Source organism: Cyprinus carpio, chromosome A3 (genome assembly GCF_018340385.1).
Source record: "Cyprinus carpio isolate SPL01 chromosome A3, ASM1834038v1, whole genome shotgun sequence".
NCBI lineage: Eukaryota > Metazoa > Chordata > Actinopteri > Cypriniformes > Cyprinidae > Cyprinus > Cyprinus carpio.
This window is the reverse complement of record NC_056574.1, coordinates 12,330,192-12,355,538: the sequence shown is the minus strand read 5'-3', so window position 1 is coordinate 12,355,538 and position 25,347 is coordinate 12,330,192. Positions and strand designations below refer to the sequence as shown.

Genomic DNA, 25,347 nt, shown 5'->3' with positions numbered 1-25,347 from the left:
GACTAATTAATGTCAACTGGTTGATCCTGCTTTTAGAGCAGACAAACATTCATGGGCTCTCAAAGTGAGACATACGGCCCTCCGGCACCTGTTGCTTATGAAATTTATAAACTAACCAACATGCATTTGCTTAAATTCACATGCATCCTGTTTTGAGATGAAAAAACAACTGGTTTTAAAGCAATTGCATGACTTTACAAGTCATTTAAAGGTATCTCTCAAGTCACAATGACTCATGTACAAACACAAATGCAATGCAGAATATGGCTCACACACTGTGTCACTAGTCAAGGTGTTTGATGTTTGCTTAGAGTACACAGACTGGCCATGGACAGCCAGCGCCTTTGAATAAGAATATGAATATGTCACACTGCACTGCCAGTTATTTCACTTGAACAACATTAAGAGCACATCTGCCAGCAGTGAAGCTTTCTTAAGCATTATATTTAGGGATGCTGTTTCATTCTCTCACTGAGAACATGAGCTGAGCTCAAACCAGACTCTTGCAAAACAAGGAAGGAAGAGATGTGAAAATTGACATCAAGAGAAAAAAAAACGGCCAAAACTAAACACAGACCCACTGAATCAGCAATTTAGAGACTTACAGAGCCACAAACCACGACAGTTTCAGTTTTGCTGAGTAGCTGATACTCAAATGCCCAGCAACACTCTCATTTCTTTTAAAATAAACATTAAACAAGTCATCAACAACTCACTTTTCTGTGCCAGGTGCATTTTTCCCAGTGGACATGGTGTATTTTGTTGTTTGTTGTCCTCTTCTGGCCCTTGTGGCCACACGAACACCTGCCTCAAGTGCTCAGGCTCCTGTGAAAGAGCTTTCTCTCAGAGCTCCGGAGGAAAGTTTCTCACTGCGCCTGGAGATGCTGCATGGATGAGGAACGCTGGGAAACTCGAGCTGGCACGGAATACGGATCAGAGCTCGGCTCAATCTACAGCTCGATTGGCACAAGTGTCTGTGTGATGTGAGAACACGGAGTTCTTGACTCCTCCTCGGGCTCACAGTAGGTTCAATGGCAGGAGACGGGAGCCAAGGGACAGAAGTTAGTAGCGCCATCTAGCGGTGGGGTGAAGGAGTGATAGTGTGACGCACGAATTATATGTTTGTATGTAAATATTTTATGGTAATTTATTTAGAAATCTTTGTTTAAATGGTAATTTTCCCCAAACCTTTTTATTTCTAAATAGCTTAAATGCATACATTTAATTGTATCTGATACTTATTACTGTATTTATTTTATTATTTTATTCATGATTAGGCTAAATACTTTTGTGTGCATAAATTTAATTTTTTATTAAAATGATAAATTATTTCATACATAAAATATATTTAAAATATATATAAATATATAAAACAGCGTAATAATTATTTTATATATTTTATAATTTAATAATAATAATTTATATAATTTTAATTTATTTTTTATTTACTCTGCGTGTGTGTGTGTGTGTGTGTGTGTGTGTGTGTGTGTGTGTGTGTGTGTGTGTGTGTGTGTGTGTGTGTGTGTGTTTTCATGCGCAAAGGTACGCGAACTCAAACGTTTTAAAAACATATAGATTTCGCTTTTCAAACTTGCAAGGTGAAGATAAAACAAACAAACAAGCAAACAATTAATTAATAAGGTCTTATGAAGACATAAAGGTATATGGCATTTTTTAAAGATCCATAACATTATAACCCTTAAATAAAGAATAGAAAAAGGATATTTAAAGCCTAGGTTACACCAGTAAAATAATAATTTATAATAATAATAATAATATCAAATAAAATCGGGAACGTAATAGCGCATAAAAATAAAATAAACAATGTGTTCATCCGATTTCTATCTCTTAATCAAAGTTCTTAAGTTGACCTGTATGGAATGACCAAATATATAAAAAATATTGAAAATAGTTTAACACATTCTTTTTGATGGTCAGCGACGCCGAAAGGATAAAAAAAAAAAAATAAAAAATAAAAAGTTGGAAAGGCTTTCCACAACAATAAATAATGCAAATATTTTCATAAATATCTTTCTGCAGGCTACTTTACACCATGTTAGTAGGTTGTTGTTGTTTTGTTTTTTGTTTTTTGTTTTTTCTCAAAAATTACGAAACAATCGCATTGGAATACAATAAAATAAAATGAAAAGGAAAGTAAAAGGAAGTGCTATTCTTATTGTTATAATTGAGTTTAAGAGATTTTACAAGGGAAATCTCAGTAAGAAAGACACCAGATCTAAAAATAAAATACATAAAAATGTTTTTGTGCAAAAACAAATAAAAAAATAAATAAAAATACAATGTAGGCCTGACACAAAGATATTATCAAGATCGATAGCATGGCCACTGCCAGAAAAATAAAGAAATTTATCTTTCAACGACAAATTTAAACCACATTTTATCCATCTTATTAGTACGCCCGAGCACACAGTTTATTGTTGGACTTAATTTGATGTGATGCATCGAGCTGTCAGTAATTTTGCGGCATCGCTACTAGAGGGCAGTAGAGTTCATAACTATTTTATATGAGACTTCAAGATATTCCGACGCCAGGGAGACGTAAAAGGACGATTGTACTACAATTAAATAGTTGTTCAACCTTGTCCAAAATAGGAATTAGGGAGTTGGGAGCTTTATTGAGCGCCCCCATCTTTTCCCATGATTTGTCAGACCTATAAAGGGAATTCATCTCCATTTATCATCAGAGGCTGAATGTACATTAGTGGAGTTACAGTTGAGGAATTTAAAGAAATGACCATCACAAACAGGTTGAAATATTGCCTTTATAATTATTGTCAAAATAGAAATCTTACAATAACATTTAAGCAACATGATATAATCAAAAGCTTTTTTTTTTTAAATATACATCACAGATTTTAAAAATAAAACATTGTGCTTTATTACACAAACAGGCCTATTATTTAAAATAGCTTTGTAAAAAGTTTACAATAAATTACAATCAGCAACATTTGTTAGAAAACATTTGGCCTTTTCTGGTCATTGCACATATGTCAGTAGGGAAAAGTGTGTTCAGAATTACAAAATAACAAAATAATTCCTAAGCAATTAAAAAAATAAAACAATTTTTAAATAATAAAACAAAAAAACCACATCCAAAATAAAAAAAAAAAAAAAAAGTAAACAAAAAAATAATTATTCAGTCTCACAGATAATTAAGCATTAAAACAGCTCATTTTAACATAACAGTAAAAAGGGATCTTTTTATAACTCATGTTTGCAGTCAAAGTTTAGTCTTAACAGTCTGAATTTATTTTCATTTTTGTGGACGCTCTGACCCAGAGAGACTTGTAATGTCATACTGTTTGATACAAGTTCGAAATGATTGAAAAGTAACAGTGATATTAAGATCCACCTCATCCTCAGTAAACCAGAGGAGTCATCAGAAATGATATCTAAGATACAGGTGAGGCATTAATCCCGTTTGTGATCCTATTTGACAATACAGGATCATGGAGACAATCATCGCCTGCAAGCTGAGAATGAGAACAGAGACAGAAAGGAAATATTTTGAGTTTAAAGAGAAAAAGCATTAGTGCCACAGTATTTCAAAAATGTGTGATAAAGGGATTATATGTGTGTGGTGTGTGTGTGTGTGTGTGTGTGTGTGTGTGTGTGTGTTGTAATTATTCTAAAAAAAAGCGAAAAAAAATCAAAAACAACAGGCAAAAACAGGAAAACAGACAATCAAAAAATTTTACTGTATTTATTTCCTTAAAATGAATAGAATTTAGATTTAGAGAAATGTAGCATTCCATGACTTGTTCATCAATGGATCCTCTGCAGTGAATGGGTGCCCGTCAGAATGAGAGACCCAAACAGCTGATAAAAAACATCACAAATAATCCACACCACTCCAGTCCCCTCAGTTAACATCTTTTTTTTGTGGAAGTGAAAAACTGCATGTTTGTAAGGAACAAATACGTCATTAGGATGTTTTTTAACTTTAAAACTGTTACTTCAGTACAAAATGTGAGTCCATAATTCATAATAACACTTCCACCAGTGAAAAAAAATCTCCTCTCACATCAAATATCCATCCACTTATTTGTTTGTGTCTTGTAAACGGTGCTTGATCCGTGCAGATTTCTCTCCTGATTCAGACAAGATTTTTTTCACTGGTATTATGGATATAGAGAACTTATATTTGGCTGGAAGCAAAGGTTTAAAAACATCTTAATGATGGATTTGTTTCTTACAAACATGCAAATTATCACACCACACCTTACCAAAAAGTAGTATACTTCATCATGGATTATTGTGATGTTTTTTTATCAGCTTTTTGGACCATTCTGACGGCACCCATTCACTGCAGAGGATCCATTGCTGAGCAAGTGATGTGTAATGCTACATTTCTCCAAATCTATTCCTATGAAGGAACAAACTAATCTTTGGATAAGCCAAGGGGTGAGTACATTTTAAACAATTTTTAATTTTTGGGTCAACTATTCAACATAAAAGAGGAAATCAAAACTGACCCATATTTATCTGCTTAACAAATGTCTCTGTTCTTTACTGTTATTATAAAGAAACGGTATGATTAAAGAAGCTTGTTTTTGTAATATTCCATAAAAATTTGAATTGGACTGCCAAGAGCAAAGTTTTTTTTTTTTTTTTTTTATTACACAAAAATGGATTAAAATGCAAAATACCCATTTTAATTTCCAGTGTGATAACTAAAAGTGACAAGAATGTAGCATACGTTTTAGCTCATTTTCAGTATCTCATCAAACATATCATACAAAGTGTGCACAACTGATTTTTTTGCTTTTAAAATGTGAACACAGTGATTGACAGAAAGAAAGTGTGTCTGTTACCTCAAGAGCAGCGATGCCTAATGCTACACCTATGATGATAACTGCATTATCGTCTACCAGCTTCTTCAATGCCGGGAAACAACCTGGTACAGTCTGAGGAAACAAATAAAAATAGACAAAATTTGATGATATTTATATGCTACATGATATACAATCCAAAACGCATGAAAACTAGAGTTGATTCAAGGAATAAACATGCTAAGAGATGAACTCACCGAATTAAAAGCTGTGATCTCAATGCATGGAACTCTATGACAGCACTGAAATGGGTAAAACTCTTGGTGTCGTTCACAAAGTAAGAATTTGTGAAATCCGTTATAGTTGTTGAATCCACAGCACTTCAGCTAAAGGAGAGACAGAAGGGTTTTGACATCAGCTACATTCTGTACTTCAAGTGATATTTCTGACATTAACATATACTTATTTTACTTGCTCAGGTGTTGTGGTACACTTTTAAAGACTGTTCTTATGGGATAACATCTTAATATGAGGCACAGGTCTCAAAATATCAAATGTACAATATTAAACTGGAAGATATTCTATATAAGATATTATTAGAATTTCAGAAATGTTCTGTTTCTGTAATAATAATAATAATACAACCACTACTACTAATAATAATGATGACCTAATAATAAAAAAAAAAAAAAAAAAAAAAAAAAAAAAAAAATTTTATTTCCTTCTTTATCAACTAAAGAGTAACAAACCGAGGTCATGGTCGTGTTCCATAGTCCAGTGACGTCCGGATTTTTCCCATAATCGTTTCTGATGCTTTTCACAACTTCGGTTCCCACCTGTTTAATCAGGTTTTCAGCCTGCAATACAAACATTAGGAGGTTTGAGTATTTCCACGAGTTCTTTACAGACAAAGGAGTGTTTAAATATGGTGTGTACAGACTTACCAGAGGCTTAAAGACCAGTAGCACAATGGCTCCAGCGACTTCAGCGATGAACACAAGCAGAATAATGATGAAGAACTGAGGAGACAGATTGACAGACAGATTCAGTGAATGAATAAACGAACAGAAGTCCACTACAGCATATGGCGAGTTTATACAATTTAATATATTATTTATGTAGTATAACAGTGTATAAAAATGATATGTTATAAAGGCTTTCAAAGCTAAACATTATAAATGAAAGATATTGTTATATTTTGTAATGCACTTTAAATTTAGAAGAAACATTTTTGCTGCCCCAAAGAGCTTTTCAGTGAACTTTTTTTTCGTAGTGTGCAGAATATTTCAATAATCTAAAGAACCTTTTGAGGAATGTAAAGGTTCTATGGATGTTAAAGATTCCTCATGGAACCAAAGATCCCCATAAAGAACCTTAATTGTAAGAGTGCATTGTGGGAACTGTGTCAGTCTGCTTACCAGCAGCAGCATACACTTGCTCTCTCTGATGGCTCCACAGCAGCCCAGGAAGCCCAGGATGACCAGCACAGCGCCCACAGCGATGAGGAGGTATCCCACGTTCAACACCTGCCCCAGCTCACCAGGGGCTCCTTGTATATTCTGCAGAAAACTCAGGACAGACCCACTGTCCACCTTCACCCAGATCCCCACACCCAGAATCGCTGCTCCTGCCAGCTGCACCACAAAAACACAATTAGATTTGATTAAAACATATGCCTTGATCCTCATATCAACACCCTAAATGTATTGGACCAATAAGTCAGTTTAAGAAGCAGACAAGATATAAATTTTCCTGCCACAGCAGAGCCATGTTTTATAACACACATTTTCATCGCACTTGGTGTTCAATATATAGTCACTTCGCTGAGAAAACAGCAGCTGTGAATGTAAATGTAAATAGATGTTTCGGAGTGAGATAAACTATTTATAAGTAGATCTCTGTGTGTATTTATGCAAACATGGCCACTGTCACAGGACATTAAAGCAGGTAAACCTGAAGTGATTCGACAGAATTATTTGAAACATAATAAAAAAAACAGTACAAATCAGGCTGCTTATTATGCTATTTGAGCAATTCATAAATATATTTAAACATCAGGAAACAAACATAAGCTTTACTTACAAAGATGATACCATTGAAGAGAAACATCATCGTTTTCAAAAATCCAAAGCAACCCATTTTTATCGGATTTATGTGACACCTGAAAAAGTATAATAAACAACAATTAACAACTGTTTTTATAATTATTAATAATAATAATATAATATTATGGGGCTTTTGTTTTGCCCTGTGTTTTTTATTCCAAAAAGTATCTTAATCTTTATTTTTTAAAAAACAGACAGTTTTTAATGAACGAACATAGAATAAACACAATCGCTTAGATGATTTTGTGAAACAAAGTACTTGGTAAGTCCAGGAAGTGCTGTGAGAAAAAAATGGTGGTTTTGCTGTAGTAAATTATTTAACTACAATTCTCGTTAACCTCAGAACGCTGGTCTCACAGATCAAAAGTTCATGCGAACCACACAAACTCTTTAATAAGCTAAAGTTTAACAAAATATTGTCCCACTCTAAAAATACTGCATGCCTCATTTTATTTACGTCAAACTAGTGTTTGCTCTTTGCGCAACACTAAGAACTGGTCAACAAAGGTTGGTAATTGTGAGAATTTATGAAACCAAGACGGACTCATACATACGTAACCAGAATAAGGTGTGTAATTCCAACAAATGCAATACAATACTGTACAAACATATGCCATATCCTGTTCTCTTTAAGGTCATATCTGTGTGGTTTAATTGTGTGCTGAATAGACTATAGGACCTCAGGTAATATTTACAGCTTTTTGTAGGGAACACAATGGGAGAGACAAAAACCTTGCTTTACTTTTCCACACATGCAGCGAGGTCCAAAAAAGTCCAAGATAAGAAATAACAAGAGATTGTGCGATTCTAGGTCACTATTCAAATGCAAGAAAATGAGCTTGTGACTCCTCACACAGATGGTCAGATTTAGTCAGAACATGCTCAAATAAACAAAAAGAAATAATAATAATAATAATAATAATAATAATAATCGAAAAAAACTATCATTTACAGTTTTCTAAAAATATATTTAATATATAAAATACCATATTTTTCATAAATATATACATGCATGTAATTTTATTTATATATACATAATAAATATGCACAGTATACACATATATTGTGTACACAAAAACTTTTATATTTTGAATGCGATTAATTTTGATTAATCATTTGACAGCACTAATATATATATATATATATACACATACACACACACACATGTAATACATATAGATATATAATTGTAAACTGTAAAAATGCTATAATATTTAAATATATGCCACATTCTGATGACAATTTGAATGACTTCTGTATTTGTGTTCAAAACTTTGATAATCAACGCATGATTACATTGTGAAAGCAGTTACTGCCAGTGACTTGATGGAAACAAGGGGGGGTGATTTTACAAGAACATTTCCTTTAAAACACAATATAAAGTCCAAGAGAAGAGGAACACTCTGAACCTTTCAGAGAGGCATTACTGCAACCTGATCGCCTCTGAACACAAATAACGTCACTTAATGAGCTATACTTCTGCTTATAGTCCACCAATATGAAAATCATTGTGCTGTCAGGTGACGCATCACTTCTTGCAAAGAGCTTAGGTCACTTATGAGGCCTTATAGGACGTTAAATAGGTTTGATCACAGCAGACAACGTGTGTCACATGCTCAAGTCTCTAATGGGAGATCAGAGTTTGTTTAGGTTTAAGATGAACAAAAAATTCTGATCAGGTCATTGTCCAAAGACAGATGAGATAAACATTTAAAAAAACATCAATAAAGTGCTATTGATGTGAAATGTTTCACAAATTACAGACTGTCAGAGTTACTGTCAAATGTGCTGAGCGCCAATAGCATCACTAGACTTCAAATGTTATGACAGGTTGTAAAATATAATTTAATTATAAAGCAGTTTTTAAGGTAAAAATCAGAAGTCAGATGACTTGGAAAAGTAACAGGTCAGGCCTACTCATGATATGAGGAATCGTTGGTCTATACACGTAAATTAATTCTTTTATTCAGCAAGGATGCATTAAATTCATCAAAAGTGACAGTGAAGACATTTATAACGCTGAAAAAAGATTTCTATTTCAAATACATGCTGTTGATAATAACAAGAAATTTTTATTTAGCATCAAATCAGTATATTAGCATGATTTCTGAAGGATCATGTGACACTGAAGACTGGAGGAATGATGCTGAAAATTCAGCTTTAATCACTGGATAAAATGATATTTTAAAATAGATTAAAACAGAAAGCAGTTATTTTATATTGCAATAATATTTCACAATATTGCTGTTTTTGCTGCATTTTTTTTTAAATAAATGCAGCCTTGGTGAACAGAAGAGAAAAAAATTACAGACCCCAAACTTTTGAACGGTAGTGTTAATGTGTACATATATGTGTGTGTGTCTATATATATATATATATATATCTATATATATTATATAATATATATATATATATATATTATATATATATATTATATATATATATATGAAAAAGAATACGTATACATTTCTGTATTTGAACAAAAGTTGTCTGAACAAACTGATGATTTTAACATCAAAAGGTCAAAAGTCAGGTCCATTTTTATTCATCGTGATTCATCGTGTTATCACCATCTACAATTCTTCAGGAAAGAAACTGAAAGATATTTGTCTCACAAGCTTCCTAAATCAGCTGTTTGCTTCCATATTAGAGAGATTTGAGGCTGTAAACTATTATTAACCTGGTCACCCATGAATATTTACGAGTCCATGGAGACATGAGGAATAAAACAAGAACAATGAATTTAGCATTTTGTAGCCTCGAGTCTTTGAAACGAAAATGCTTTCTATGGATGAATGCATGTGTAGCCTACAGCACACACAAGTGTGCTTGTTTTTCCTACATGAAAATCATTCATAGGGGTGTGTTAATGTTTGCTCTCCGTGTTCTGCATCAGTAATCCGGTTTTTGAACCACTGGAACTCAATGCTCAACTAGCATATCAGGTTTCCTCATTTTGTCATTGTTTCAGAGGTAAATCAGACACAACAGTGCATAGCTAAAGCGGTTGCAAAAACAATAAAGCGGGCTTTGTGTTGGTCAGTAGAGAGTACATGGGACATTGTCTTTCTGAGCTCTGGGTACTGCTCATTTCTGAGAGAGATGGAGACAGGCAATGTCCCTTGGAGGCTCTTGACATCATGCAACTTTCATTTGTATTATTAGTTTGATAGTAGAACACATAACATATTAATGAATGTTGAATGCCAGGTTAAGTATTACACAGTTATTTTTTAACTGTACATTATAATACACCTTGTTGTCAAATTAATATTTATGAATTTACTTACAAAAACTACCATGCACTCTCGGATAACAAAAGCGGTACCTTTTCAAAACGGATTGTACCTAAAGCATCCATGTTGGTACCTTAAAGGTACATATTAATATCTAAATATTAGTAAATATAGTACCTAAAAGGTATCACCCCCAATGACAGCTTTCGTACTACCATTGAGTATAAAGGTAAATATTAAACTGGCATCATGCAGTGTATCAGTTATTATTCAAAAGTTTGTGGTCAGCAAGATTTCTTTTAAATAAATTAATACTTTTATTCAACCAGGATGCATTAAATTGATCAAAAAGTGTCAGCAATGACATTTAAAATATACGAAAGACTTCCATTTCAAATAAATGCTGTTCTTTTGAACTTTCTATTCATCAAGGAATCCTGAAAAAAATATATATATTATAAAAATTAAGCAACAAGAACAGTTTTCAACACCTATAATAATAATAATAATAATAATAATAATAATAATATGTTCCTTGAACAGAAAATCAGCATATTAGAATTATTTCAGAAGCATCATGTGACACTGAAGACTGGAGCACGACTGCTAAAAAAATCAGCTCTGCCTTCACGGGAATAAATTACATCTTAAAATATATTCAAATGGAAAACAGTTATTTTGGTTTTCAGCTATTTCAGTCTTAGTTGTGTTTTTGATCAAACAAATGCAGCTTTGGTGAGCAAACGGAGTCTTTGCTGTGTAGGCTATATCAGCGTATTTTCAGCTGAAGGGACAGAAGAGTTTCAGAATGAAATCAAATGACTGTTGAGTGTTTGTAAGAAATGTGGGCGACATCCACCAGTGAAGTGATGCTGCATTTTATGACAGCCACACACTGGGAAAAACCCATCAAAATAGCACGGATCTTTCAGGAGATGTAATTCCGAATGGACTTAACACGGTCCTGAAGCTGTGAACGACACACCTCACTCAAAACACTCATTCAACATCATTCTGCACCAACAAGCACAATTATACCCACTGATGTTTGCACAGCTCCATAAAGAACAGGTTTAACTACTTCAAGGTATTTTAACGGTACCTTTACTTCAAGGTTATCTCTAACGGTGTGTTCACGATTTCTAGAGTAGCTTTAAGAAGGAGAATCTCTTACCTTTAGTCAAATGTTGAGGTTTGCAGTTTTGGTAAATCCCTGAGTGACTGACTGACTGTCAATTAAGCGAAGAGCGGTCACGCGCGCCTCCTGTTTTTCTCTCTTCTGTCGCTCATGTGAAATAAGATGTTTTTATAGAAGAGTGGATGGAGTGAACAGGTGGGCGTGACTCACCACTCCTTCCTTTTTTCTCTAGAGGGAGAGAGTGGGTGTATTGCATCTGTAGTCACGGAGACTCACCCGGGTTCAGTCCTCTGAGGAACCTGATCAACACAACGACTGACTTCAAGTCAACAGGAAAATGTGTGGTTGTTGGTTGGTACAGAGCAAAATATTAGGGGGGATATGCGTATGTGTGTACATGCGATGCATATTTATTATGTACAAATGCTTTGTTATGAGTAGGAGTGTAATTATGGATTAAGAAAAACATAGGAGGAAATTCTGCATCACACAAAAGGAACAAAAGATTCACGCCAACAAAACTGATTTCACAATCCTGGCGGATCACAAGACCAGAAAATCAAGAAAATTAAAATCGCAATCTACAGCTGGAACAAAAGAAAACAAGAGTGACAAGTAAAACTATAAAATTACTGTAAATAAAATATATAATTTCTAAGAAAGCTTGTCAGAAACAGATTTTTTTTTTTCAAATAAATGACATCTCAGATTACACTAATTAAAGGGATACTCCACCCCAAAATGAAAATTTTGTCATTAATCACTTACCTCCATGTCATTCAAAACCTGTAAAAGCTTTGTTTGTTTTCAGAACACAATTTAAGATATTTTGGATGAAAACCTGGAGGCTTGTGACTGTCCCATTTACTGCCAAGTAAATAACAGTGTCAAGGTCCATAAAAGGTATGAAAGTCATCTTCAGAATACTCCATCTGCCATCAGACGTGCAATCTGGGTTATATGAAGCAACGGGAACACTTTTTGTAAGCGCAGAAAACAAAAACAACACCTGTATTCAATAATTCCTTTGTCAACAGTCTCCTTTGTAAATCTCAACATCACCGCAACAACTACTGCCTCATCCACTCCAAAACAAAGCTAAATACTATTTCAAATCAAAGCAAAAAACGTGTGGAAACAGCGCATCCTTGTTGCGCGGATGACACAGAAGAGCATACTCAGCATACGATGATATGGAGAGACACAGAGGAGACCGTTGACAAGCCTCCAGGTTTTCATCCAAAATATCTTAAATTGTGTTCTGAAAACAAACAAAGCTTTTACAGGTTTTGAATGACATGGGGGTAAGTGATTAATGACAAAATTTTCATTTTGGGGTGGAGTAACCCTTTAAATACTAAGACAAAAGCTACAAAGAAAATTCAGAGTTCTGCAGGTACAAAAAGTTGATTATTAAGAGGAACAATGACGTCAGTGTTCCACCTGCAGACAAACCGGCATTTTCCCAACCTTCAACCAGCCAATTAAACACGCAGCCGTCACTGCTCCTGACAGTCTTAGTCTCTCAAGGCCTGAGTTATGACACAACATCCTCATAACACTTCAAACAAGGTCATTGTGCTTTCAGTCACCCTTTAATTCATTTAAACAGAAACACTGCACTGAATCCTTCTCTTAATCAAACATTATCCAGGAACTTGAAGAATTTAGGAACAACGTGATGTACAAATAATAAAAACAGGACATTTATAATAAAAACTGCCACAAAACAATAAAGAAATGCAAATGAATGTGGCACAAGGGGAACTTTCTTTACCTGAGAGTTGAAATATTCAATAACACTTCCCTGTGCAGTTCAGATTCAGAGCCATTCTCATAAATTATTACTGAGAATCAGCATCACAGCGTTCCTGCTTTTCATGAACCAAGAAGCATAAACAAGTTTAATGATTTTTTGCTTCGATAAATGCATTACTCGTCTTATACACTGCTTCCATCAGCACAATTAACTTCTGTTTTAGTGCACATATTCTAAACGACTGTGTATTTGTTGTAGTTTTGGATTTGTTTACATGTAAACATTTGCATTTAAAATAGCTTCAGGTATGTGAAATATGATCGTTGACTTACTATTGAAACGAGAGAGAAAAACGGAAGGAAAGGTTTATTTTGTCAACACCACCAACTCAGAATCTACAAATATAAGCATGTATCTATTTATACATAAACTGTATATGTATGATGAATCATGTTGTACCTTGAAGAAAATAATGTCCCTCTGTTTAGAATTTCAGCTTATCAAGATTCTAAAAGATTGGGTGAAATAGAATTCAGAGTTAAATTCTGAAATTCAGTCTAAATTCAGAAAATAAACTGATAACACTTAAAGGGACAGTTCACCCAAAAATGAAAATCCTGTCACTTACTCAACCTCTTGTTCGTCCAAACCTGTATGAGTAATGATATTTTAAAGAATGTTGGTAACCAAAGAGTTCACATTAGCCATTGACTTCCATAACATGGGAGAAAATACTATGAAAGTCAATGACTACCGTCAACTGCTTGGTTACCAACATTGTTTAAAATATCTTTTTTTTATTTTTTTCAACAGCTGAAAAGGAACAGTTCACCCAAAAATGAAAATTGGCTGAAAATTACAATCAGGCCTTCCGAGATGTAGAGGAGTTGGTTTGCTGACTACATCACTTGCTCAGCAATGGATCCTCTGCAGTGAATGGGTGCCGTCAGAATGAGAGTCCAAACAGCTGATAAAAACATCACAATAATTCACACAACTCACTGTCTTGTCAAGTGAAAATCTGAATTTTACTAAAAAACAACCATTAAGACGTTTTTAACTTCAAACTGTTGTTTCTGGCTAATATACAAGTGTAAAATCCATAATATTGCTTCCTCCAGTGAAATATGCACAGATCAAGCACCATTTACAAGCAAAAACAGAAAACAGTCCAAAATAGATCTAAACAAAAATGTGGGTGGATGTTTATATGAGAGAACAACAGGAGATGGACTCTATCACTGGTGGAAACATTCTTATGGATCACGGTGATGTTTTTATCAGCTGTTTGGACTCTCATTCTGACGGCACCCATTCACTGCAGAGGATTCACTGGTGAGCAAGTGATGGAATGCTACATTTTTCAGAATCTGTTCAGATGAAGAAAAAGATTCATCTACATCTTGGATAGCGAAGGACGGATATAAATGCATACTTTTGTAAAAAACTAATGAGTTGATGGTTATGTGCTTACAATTTCAGTATATGGGGTATATTCAGCATATCCCCTTAAGTTATAAATGATAAATACAATATGTTGGCCAGGAATATTTCAGGCTACATAGAAGACTATGTTCTAACAAACATTTTTAAAATGTGGACTGGACAAGGCAATGTAAATAAATTGAAGTTTTAATGAAGCAGTATGGGTTTCTGCAAGGTACCGCAGACAAACTTTAATTATACCACCCTGATTTGGATAATAAGATTAAGATCTTGATTTAAGAAAAAACTGGTGTAAACATGAATATGTTTTTTTGTCATACAGTGTCAGCAGAAGTACAGTTTTGTTTTTCTGTGTCCAGCACAGGAACAAACTACAAACACACTTTTGACAAAAACAAAAACGGTTTCGATTCTCTAGATCAGAGTCTCTCTGTATGTTTTGCATGTCCTTTTCTCCTCTATTTGAGTATCTATCAAGCATATATTAGGTCAATACCAGGTCTTGATTTTTACAAATGTAAATACACCTTAAAGTGCACAAAATGCAGTTCCTGCTTTGTTCGACAGCCTTAATAAATCTTTGCACATACTCAGGACTTCTTCAGGTGGGCTGTTTGTCTGGATGGCTCTTGAGTTTGTGGAACTTGACGCTGTCGAGTTTCTCGAAGCGTTTGCCGCAGTGTTCACACGTATAGTTGAAGTGCGCTTCAGACGTGTGTTTCCTCATGTGCCAGTTGAGTGAGGCTCTCTGTCGACACTGATAGCCACATATCTCACATCTGTAGGGACGGGTTCAAGAAAAACACTCATGAAGTGACATTCAATAAATATATTAGCCACCATGAACCTTTTCACTGAACTCACTGTAACGGCGTCTCTCCCGTGTGTGTTCGTCTGTGCACTTCTAAGTGATTCTTGCGTTTAAATGACTTCCCACATGTTTCACAGATAAAGTCTCGCACACCTGCACGACCGTAAAAATATCTTTTTGATTACTGATAGATATCATTAGTTGATTAAAAAAACAAAAGTAACTTTTACATTTTTTTATATTATTTTATAATATACCTTTTTATAACTCCATTAAATAATAATGTGTGTGCAAGTCCATATATACATACTGTACACACAGATATAGATATAAGACCATTGTGTCACTATACAGCTGTAAGAAATGCAATCAGAGAAATTATGAGTTAAATTAAAAAAATGTTAAAGAAAAACACTAAAATTTAAATAAATACTGAAAACCTACAACTAAATTAAAACTACAGCAATAAAAAAGGAGAAGAAAACAACAAAAAATGGATAAAAATAAAATATATAAAAAAAAAAACATAAAAAAAAACCATATAATATTTCAGCCAACATTTCACGCAACATTAGCTCAACTAAAAAATCTAAAAAAAATAAAAAAAAAAATTAAATCAAAAATAATCAAAAATATAGACGTTTTAAAAAAAAATAACTACTGACAAAAAAAAAAAAACAAAAAAAAAATTAAAATGAAAACAGAATAAAAAAATAAAATAAAAAAAAAAATTTTAAATGAACGGCAATATAATAGTGTGTCACTGATACTAAAATAAGACTGGCACAAGCACATAATATCTGACGGCTGTACCTGAGTGTATGATCATGTGCCGATGAAGATGGTTAGACAGATAAAACTTCTTCCCGCAGCCTGGGTGAGGACAGACTTTGGTCCGGCCCTTCCTGTGCACCAGGTTCACGTGATTCTGTCCAACGTACATCATAAAAATCTTATAACCAGAAGCAGACAGTGTGCTTTTTATCTGTACTTTATGATTGTTGCTTGTCTGACAGTACGATTAGAACTGCATAAGATCATGCTCTGTCTTGTGGTAAAATGTTTTTTATTATGATGTCTTGAATATACATAACGTCAAAAATAGCTGATTCACATTTATAATTACTTATTCATTTATTACCAGCCCTGCATCTTAAAAACTCAAAAAAATCTGCTTCTTTTTGCAAAAACAAACTAATATGTAACCCTCTCTGTGAAATACAGGCTAAAGTCTCAAAACCTAATTATGAGATAACAAGCAGCAAAGTTTGATTTCAACGATTAATTTCACTATGATTGCAATCTTTGACATGGTCTTACTCTGCCAGTATTAAAGATATCAAGGTTATATTTTCACAGAATGTTCTTTAACTAAAAAAATAAAACTTTATCTAGAAAACAACAAAAAAATTAAAATATAATCTAATCTGATGATCCTGAGTTAAAAAAAAAACAATAAAAACAAATAAAATCACATACACTTACAAGCAATAAAAAACAAAATAAAAAGCAGCGTGTGAGCAATGTCACAATACACTTTTTTCGAGGAGTTGGAGCACTCGCACAAAAATCACCCTTCGGGGATTTTATGGGATTATATAGCCACATGGTGATATATAAGTGAGGTGAAAATATGAGGAGTCAATATATAACATATATAATATATATCATATATATATATATATAGATATATATATATATATATATATATATATACGCGATAGACCCCGTATATATAGCTATATATATATATAAATGTTTGAGGCTGTATAATGGCCAGCGGTCAATTTAGTATCAAAGTGTATATATAGTGTAGTGTATATATTTATCATTTAAATGTTTAATTCCATTTAGTGTCAAATCTGTAATTTTCTATCACTGTTTGAATGTAGAAAAACTCACAGATGTAGCAGAAAATATCTAGCTCATGTTTGCATTTTCTTCAGTCACTGTCCATAATTCTTACCTTGAAATCAGGATTAGGCATAAAACAATGTCCTCAGAATAAAACATGACCTCTTCACTATACAAATGATTGTCTAAAGCAAAAATGCTACGAAATATTTTGTGAGAAAGTGTGATGTGCTCCAGCAAAACAGGCACTATTTTTTGGCAATCAACACCTCAAAATTAATAAGAAACAAGTATTTGATTTGGTTCAACATGATGCAGGGCAGCGTTATCAATGCGATTAATCTGATAAGCAAAAATTAACCAACTCTATAAATATTTAGCAGATTTACATTCCAATGTTTACAATATTTAACCCATCCTACATGTAGGGAGATTTTACTTCCTGTTACTAAGGTGCACCAAGCAATTAAGAGGCATTAGAACGTTTCCTTTGACTTGAAAAATAAACCAGACAAAGCACCTTGTCAGGTTACATCAATGTGTTTCACAGTGTATAATTTTCCAGCTTCTATTTTTAAGTGTTGTACTGTGGCATTGGTTGGTGCTCTGAGGGATTCTCCGGCATTCACTGCACGCATGAGCTCACCTGGAAACTGCTAATGGCCACATACACCTGTCTGCAGCCTTCATACGGACAGTGAAACATCTTCAGCATGCCGTCTGCCTCGATTACTGGACCCCGCCGGCTCCGCTTACACCTGACACACAAACACACACCATGCTGATGTCCCAAAACTGAGTGACTTCCACTCATTTCGTAGAGCGTGACGTTGTGAAACACAAAGCGGCATAACATTTTTAACATTTGTGAGGAGTTTTTATTTCGCTGTAATTAAGTAATAATGCACAGAATATGATGATTTGGTTTCCACAAAGATATTAAGCAGCTGTTTTCACCATTGATAATTAAAACCATTTTTAATAATTGTGCACCAGTAATAACTAATAGCAATCAAATCAGCATATTAGGATGATTTCTAAAGAATAATAAATTACATTTTACTATTTATTCTAATACTGAAAATTCAGCTTTTCAACAGGAGAGGCAGAGATGTGAACCCTCATCACAGAATAAATTAGCTTTTAAAAATATGGACGAGGCGATAAATGCAAAATAGAAATTAGTTATTTGAAATTGCAATAATATTTCACAATATGTCTGTTTTTACTGTATTTTGAATCAAATAAATGCAGCCTTGGTGAGCAGATAGGATTTCTTTCAAAAACATTAAAACATCATTATTTCAAACATTTCATTAGCAGTTTCTATAAATTTTTCCATATATTTTAGGTTTGAAGTCATGTATGAACCCAACCCAACCCAACTCAACGACAGAAAGCTGGCGAATCACTTCCTGCAATTTCCCATCATAAGGAGTTGTTTAATTCCTGGAAAATCAGACATGTGAAAAGGTGTAACAATAACGGTTAAGGCGTGAACAAAACTAGGACATTCAGATGTCAGTCAATATACACAACTGATTTTAACTGCTTTTGAATGAAGCTCACCAAAACTGCTTTTATTTATTCAGTAAAAACAGAAATATTTTAAAAAATTTAAAATATCATATTTTATACTATAATAAAATTTAATTTATTTCTGTGATGCAAAGCCAATTTTCAGCATCATCAGGTCTTCAGTGTCACATGATCCTTTAAAATCAGAAATCATTCTAATATGCTGATCTGCTGCTCAAGAAACATTTTATGTTGTTTTAGTGGAAATCATGATGTGTTTCATTTTTCAGGATTCTTTGATGAATATGAAAGTTCAAAAGAACAGCATTTATCTGAAACAGAAATCGCTTGTAACATTATAAATGCCTTTACTGTCACTTTTGATCAGTTTAATGCATCCTCCTGACACTGATGCAGTGTTCATTTCTTTAAAAAATAAATCTTACCAACACCAAACTTTTCAACGGTAGTCTATCAGATGAAAAAAAAATAAAAAAATAAATATATATATATATTGTATATATATATATATATATATATATATAATATATATATATATATATATATGCACACAAACGTAAGAGGTTTCATGTGTGAAAAACTGTAGGTCCACACTGACTGACCTACTGAGAGACTGCTGAAGCTCTTTGGAACAGTGCGTTTCTTCACTGGGATCCAAGAACTGCTTCTCAGCCAGATCTGAAATCATTAAACATATCAACATAGTGTCTTCAGAACATCACGAATTTAAAAGATCAAAATCCTCAAAATAGCTTATATTACTGAAACTGGTTAAACTGATACTAAGCTCATAAGGAAGTAGTTAAAAGTGGTTAAATTGTTTCAGAGCACACTATGAGTAACTGATGAGTCATGTTTAAGAGCTGAAATACAGGACAGGTCACTTGATGAGTATGATCTCACTGTACCGGCGCTGGGACGTGACTGACACATCTGATTATACGACACATCCTCGATCAGCGTACATGTGACCTCCTCAACATCACCGCCACCCACGTTCAGCTGAAGGCCTTCAGACGCCAGAGCCTCGTAACTTGGGCCTGTAATAATGATCAGCTATGGGAAGAAAAAACTAAGTAATTAGGTAATCCAAAGAGTTTAGAGTTTATCAAAATCAGGGATTAAACATTATATCTAAACAGAATACACTTCTTCTTCTGCTGAACACAAAAATAAAACATCCTGAACCAGTACCACTGAAGTATCATAAAACTTGTCTTTCCTGAAGTCGTATGAAAGCCATGTGACAAATAGATCAAATTTAATCCATTTTTGCATATTCAAATTTCAAAGTCATATGGACGACTTTTATGGTGTTTTATTGGAGTTTTATGGTGCTTTTTGCTGTTTGACCACCTAAAACCTATAACACCTATATTGTACATAGGTTTTTATAACATTGTATAGCTTCCATAAAGGCTCATTAAATTGAAAATGTTACTAGGCAGCTGTGAGAAATGCAATGCTGTTAAAAATATTCCAATAATACTAGCAAACACATCAACTTTGCAGCAATAAAATACTAAAACTAAAATAAAAAATGAAATACTGAAAAAACTAAAAACTAGAAAACACTGAAAAAACTACAACTAAAGAGAGAGAGAAAGAAAAAAAAATCAAAGTTTGGAATTGTATATTTATGTATATTTATTGAAAAGAAGAAACTGTTTAAAAAAAAAAAAAAAAAAAAGTATCATCTAATACAATTTTGACAATTATTTTTATTGTATTTTTTATGGGGCTTTTTGCAGTTTGACAACCCCCCTGGCCACTGAAATCACTAAAATAAAAAACTGTAAATGATCTAGTTTTAGTTACACAGTGTATTGGAAAAGTTTCAAACTGTATAACCTTTTTGTGTTTTATATTATAAACATTCATTTCCTAAAACAACCAAATGCCACTGGATATCTGTGAGAAATGCAATTGAATTAAAATATTATATCAATGAAAACATTAACCCTTCAGTCATTAAATAATACAACTAAAATAAAAACAATTTGACAATCCTTGGCCACTAAAGTCACTAAAAACTAAAATTGAAAATTACCATTAATTAATTTTGGTCTTAGAACACAGCGTATTATTAAAAAAAATAAATAAATAAATAAAAAAACAAATGTATAACCCTTTTTTTATTTTTATAACACATACATTTTATAAATTTAATGAAAGCTAAATAAATTGAAAATGTTACTATACAGCTGTGAGAAACGCAAAATATATTTAAAAATATTTAAATAATATCAGTGAACACTGTATCTTTGACAACCATGAAACACTAAACCTGAAATAAAAACTAATACTGGGAAAATAAACCAGAAGTCACTGAAAAACTACAACTAAACTAAAACTATAATCAAGAGAGAGAAAATAACAAAAACTTATGTAAATTGAGATTATTTTGATTATTATTAATGTAAATTGATATGACATTGTTATGCCTTTACAGCATGGGAAAAGGCGGCTTGCAAAAACTACTGTGTGACTGACAAAAGAAAGTCATAAAAGTTTTGTAATAACATGCAGTGAGTAATAATAACTATTTTAATTTGTAAAAGAACTATTCTGCTAAAATATCCATTAGTAGTTCTTTAACCAAAAAATATGACACATGACTATGATATTCAATATTCACTCCCACAAAATATGAAACCCACAATTTTGGGTCCCACTGACTTCCATAGTATGGATGTTTGTTTACTAGGGCTGCACGATTAATCGCATGCATTTGTCATGCGTGTCTCATCAGTAAAGCCGGTTCCGTGACTAAAGCCCGGTATTTCCGGTGATTAGCGGTAAATGTCTGTTCACCTGTTTTCAAACGGGAGCGGCAGTTATACACAGAGCCGTAGTTTTTCACTGACAGCTAAGCAATTCGTGTTCATAATCGAATGCGATAATCTCAATTATGAACAGAATATTGCGTAGCTTGTCAGATGAACATATTAACTGCCGCTCCCGTTTGAAAACAGGTGACAGTACATTTACCGCTAATCACGGAACCGGCTTTATTGATGAGACACGCATGAGCAAATGCATGCGATTAATCGTGCAGCCCTATTGTTTACTAACGTTCTTCAAAATATCTTCTTTTGTCTTCCACAGAAGAAGGTCAGTCATACAGGTTTAGAACAACACGAGGGTGAGCAAATGATGACAGAATTTTCATTTTTGGGTGAACTATCCCTTTAAAACACCAGATATGCAAAAGGACTCATTTGACTGCAAACGGTCAAATGAGGGACGTGTTGTGACAATGGCAACCTGGACGTAACCTTTCTGTGGCCTATCCATAGGGAACTTATTAACATCTCAATACACACAATGGAAATCAGGCAACGAAGCAATAAGGAATTTGTGTGCCTTACAATACAACACTAGAAAACACCTTAACAATAACTGGATTCTCAGCTACATAACAAGGCCTGTGTTTGTTTGTACTGTTTAATGCACACTGCGCAGCATACACTTCATACTGCCTACTGTATTATGTGAAAAAAGCATATTATGCAAAAATTTTTCAACTATAATTTCAACTATAATAAGTTCATCTCAGAAATTAAAATGTATTTAGCATTTTTATATCAACTGCATGTAAAAATTACTATTAAATAGTTAATTGAAACCAATATTATTGAATTGTATGCAAAAATGGATGAAGTTGAGTCCATTATTATTATTTTTTTTGCAATTCTAAAAATAACAAAAAAAAAAAAAACATTTTTTATTTGAAAATAAGCATAAAATTAATACATTATTTTTGACCTAAAAAATTTCTTTAATTTGAATTCAATTTAAATAATATGTAAATAAGTTGACCTAAAAAAGAAAAAGCGGGTTTTTTTTTTTTTAATGAATTATTTATATATATATATATATATATAATATATATATATATATATATATATATATATATATCCAGAATTAAAATTCCAGAAGTTTCAGTAAGCAGTGTTATTTTGGTATCACTGATAAAAAAAAATTAAATAAAATAAAAATAATTAAAAATAATGGTTTTTGGTAATATTTTGAATTAGACTTTAATTTTATATTTCCTATTTTCACTTTAATTTAAGTTTTAGTAATTTTGTTGTATGTTTTTGCCATTTTATTCTTTTTTTTATGTTCGTATAGTTTTTAATCTTTTTTAGATTTAGTTTAATTATTTTTATTTATTTTAGTACTCCATGTTAAATTGAACTAAAAGTATTGATTAAATAAAATAACAAATATTTTTTCATTAAATTTCATTTTATTAAAAAAAAGTTATTAATTTGTATGGTTTTAGTTTTAGTTAACTATAATAACTCTGCTTTAAATCTTTTATTATGAATATACTTTATTTATTTAAAAAAATAGACTTCAGTCATTTGTGATAAAGGCTTTTTTACGCATTTATTTAAAAAGCACATTTTGATTTATTTCAAATTATTTTAAGTCATCTTGTGGACCCACTAGAGGGTCTCTTGTGACCCCTTTGACCTACTTGAGATCCTTCCAGTGTGGAGCGCTGATCCGGCAGCTCACATCCGCCCATCACCGTCTGCAGGTCCTGACTCTCAAACAGGCGGCTCTGCACTGGGGCGGCTGCCAGCGATGGGACGCCCTCCGCCCCACCTTCTCTAGAACAGCTTGCTGCATCCTCCCTCTCCTGCCTGTCCGTCAAGGGCGCCGTGACAACCACGCATTGGTAATTCTCCGTCAAACCGCCTCCACTATCTGCCTTCTCTAAAGTTCTCGAAGCGTCTGCTTGCTCCCTGACAGGGTCGGTCTCTCTCACCGCATCCTCACTCAAAGCTTTTCCATCAGACTCAACCAGGGCGGCCTGGGCTTCTCGGTCCATGAGCACCTCCATCTCCCATGGACAGCGCTCCGAGGCGGGATGACTGCTGTGGGCCGAAGGGGATCCTGGGAGATCACTGAGGGACGTGCATGTCATCTGATGCTCCACATGGGAAGCATGATCATTGTCTTCCAAGTCACTGATGGCGTCTGTAAGATTAAGAAGAGATTTGATTCATTGTTGCATGTTAAATCCAGTATGACAGGAAAACGGGGTGCAAATGCAAATGCGCCGTTAAATTATTAAAGATATTATTTGAAATCTAAGAGGTTCGGCTGACAAAAAAAGTTTGGGAAGCCCTACAAAACAACATGAACACTGTGTAAGACTTTCATACCCTGCAGCTGCATGTGGTTTTTTAGTTTCTTACTTTTGGTGTTGATACTCTCACTGACAGGAGATTTCTTTGGAGGCCTGTCCTCTTCATCTTTCTCCATATCACCATCCTCCACGTCTGACTCGGACTCGCCTCCTGCAGGCCAGGGCAGGTACTGCACAAACGAATGACCGGCCACACACTGCCACAGTGCGGAGGTAGACAAACCCACAGTGGGCTCCACCACCTGCAGCTCAGGCTCATGCTGGCACGACTGACAGTGACCTTGATACCAGCTCACCACTGTCTGCAAACTGGTGGCAGACACCTTCTTCCCTGCAAAAACAAAAAAATATATATCAGAATGATTTCTGAAGTATCATGTGACACTGAAAACTGGAGTAATGATGCTGGAAATTCAGCTTTGCATCACTGGAATAAATTACATTTTAAAATCTATTCCAATTGAAAGCAGTTATTTTAAACGGTAACAATATTTCACAATATTACTGTTTGTTTTACTGCATTTTTAACAAATAAATACAGCCTTGGTGAACAGAAGAGGCTTCTTTCAAAAAACATAAGTATCTAACCGACCCCAAACTTTTTAATTGCACGTTATATTCCGAGAGAGGCTTAAAAAAACACTATTTTGAAAAAGAATTAGGTTAAATAAATAAATATTACTCACTTTTCCTGTGAATACTGCATTGTTCAGGAAGGGTTTTCCTCCTGTCCGTCACAACACAAGAGACATGTTACACCATTCAGGTTTAAAAGAAAAGCTACATGAAGCTAAATAGCAAGCAAAAAATACCCATTTTCCCATCCAACACAATAGCAATAGATAAATATCTATTTTTGTGTTCTACACAAGAGCATAGGTTATAGTACAGCTACCATAGTCAGTATAGTATTTTCTTCAGGAAAAGCATGGTACTTCAAAACAAACAATAAGCCATAAATCGATATGGTAGAGTCTAATAAATAGCAGAATTTTGTTGTTTCAGACAGAAATATGTGTGCACAGTACAGTAGTCCACGTATGTATGCATGCATTGCAATGATGCCTCATTGAGCCAATTTACTGCACAGTGATTTTGAGTGATGCATGATCAAATAGGGCGTTCGTGAAATCAGAATACGTACTTGCCGTATTTCTGCTGGTATTTTTCTCCATATGCAGAATTGAGCAGGATTAGATACTCCGCGAGCGCCGCGTCGCTCAGGCTCGTGCGCCGGCGCAGCTCGCTCCAGACCCGATGCGCTTCTCCCAGATAAACCCGCCGCACATCGTACTTCTTCCGCGACTCGAGCCGCCGCTGAGCCCGGTCCGCGTCTGTCAGCCTCGGTCGACCCCTGCAGCGGCGCAAAATTGCTTTGATTTGCTCCCCCGTGGCTTTGGAGTCTTTGTTTACCGCCGCCATGTTTCGTATCAGCTGTTGAGTTGTTATGGTTTGTCTTAAAGGGAAGTGCGGTGTGTAGCCTTAAACCTTTTTTATAT

At 34.0% G+C, this 25,347-nt stretch overlaps 2 protein-coding genes and 1 pseudogene across 3 annotated transcripts in view; all 3 read right to left on the bottom strand.

The window, feature by feature from the left end:
• The window catches only part of LOC109059404 (nuclear factor 1 X-type-like), a 723,368-nt gene that overhangs the window by 183,888 nt on the left and 514,133 nt on the right, over positions 1 to 25,347 (bottom strand).
• LOC122136228 lies at positions 4,649 to 11,541 on the bottom strand (annotated as a pseudogene).
• Positions 14,993 to 25,315, bottom strand: znf653 (zinc finger protein 653). Of its 2 annotated transcripts, none has more exons than XM_042718535.1 (10): positions 24,993 to 25,315; positions 24,535 to 24,575; positions 23,898 to 24,179; positions 23,171 to 23,676; positions 19,590 to 19,737; positions 19,284 to 19,359; positions 17,789 to 17,900; positions 16,102 to 16,216; positions 15,342 to 15,441; positions 14,993 to 15,256 (listed from the first exon to the last, which is right to left on the bottom strand). In XM_042718535.1, exons 1-10 carry the CDS (start codon positions 25,268 to 25,270, stop codon positions 15,079 to 15,081), a joined length of 1,836 nt encoding a protein of 611 aa, XP_042574469.1. In that variant the 5' UTR covers positions 25,271 to 25,315; the 3' UTR covers positions 14,993 to 15,078. The 2 variants fall into 2 exon arrangements, with proteins under 2 accessions (XP_042574469.1, XP_042574474.1); XM_042718540.1 differs by having other exon boundaries at positions 23,171 to 23,673.

Bases quoted from the DNA above. Each gene is read 5' to 3' on its own strand.
- znf653 (XM_042718535.1), bottom strand. From the start codon at position 25,270: ATGGCGGCGGTAAACAAAGACTCCAAAGCCACGGGGGAGCAAATCAAA. The intron at 23,677-23,897 runs GTAAGAAACTAA...TTAATCTTACAG, and splicing joins TGAGAGTATCAACACCAAAA to ACGCCATCAGTGACTTGGAA. The intron at 15,257-15,341 runs GTGAGTTCAGTG...CCGTCCCTACAG, and splicing joins ACGGGAGAGACGCCGTTACA to ATGTGAGATATGTGGCTATC.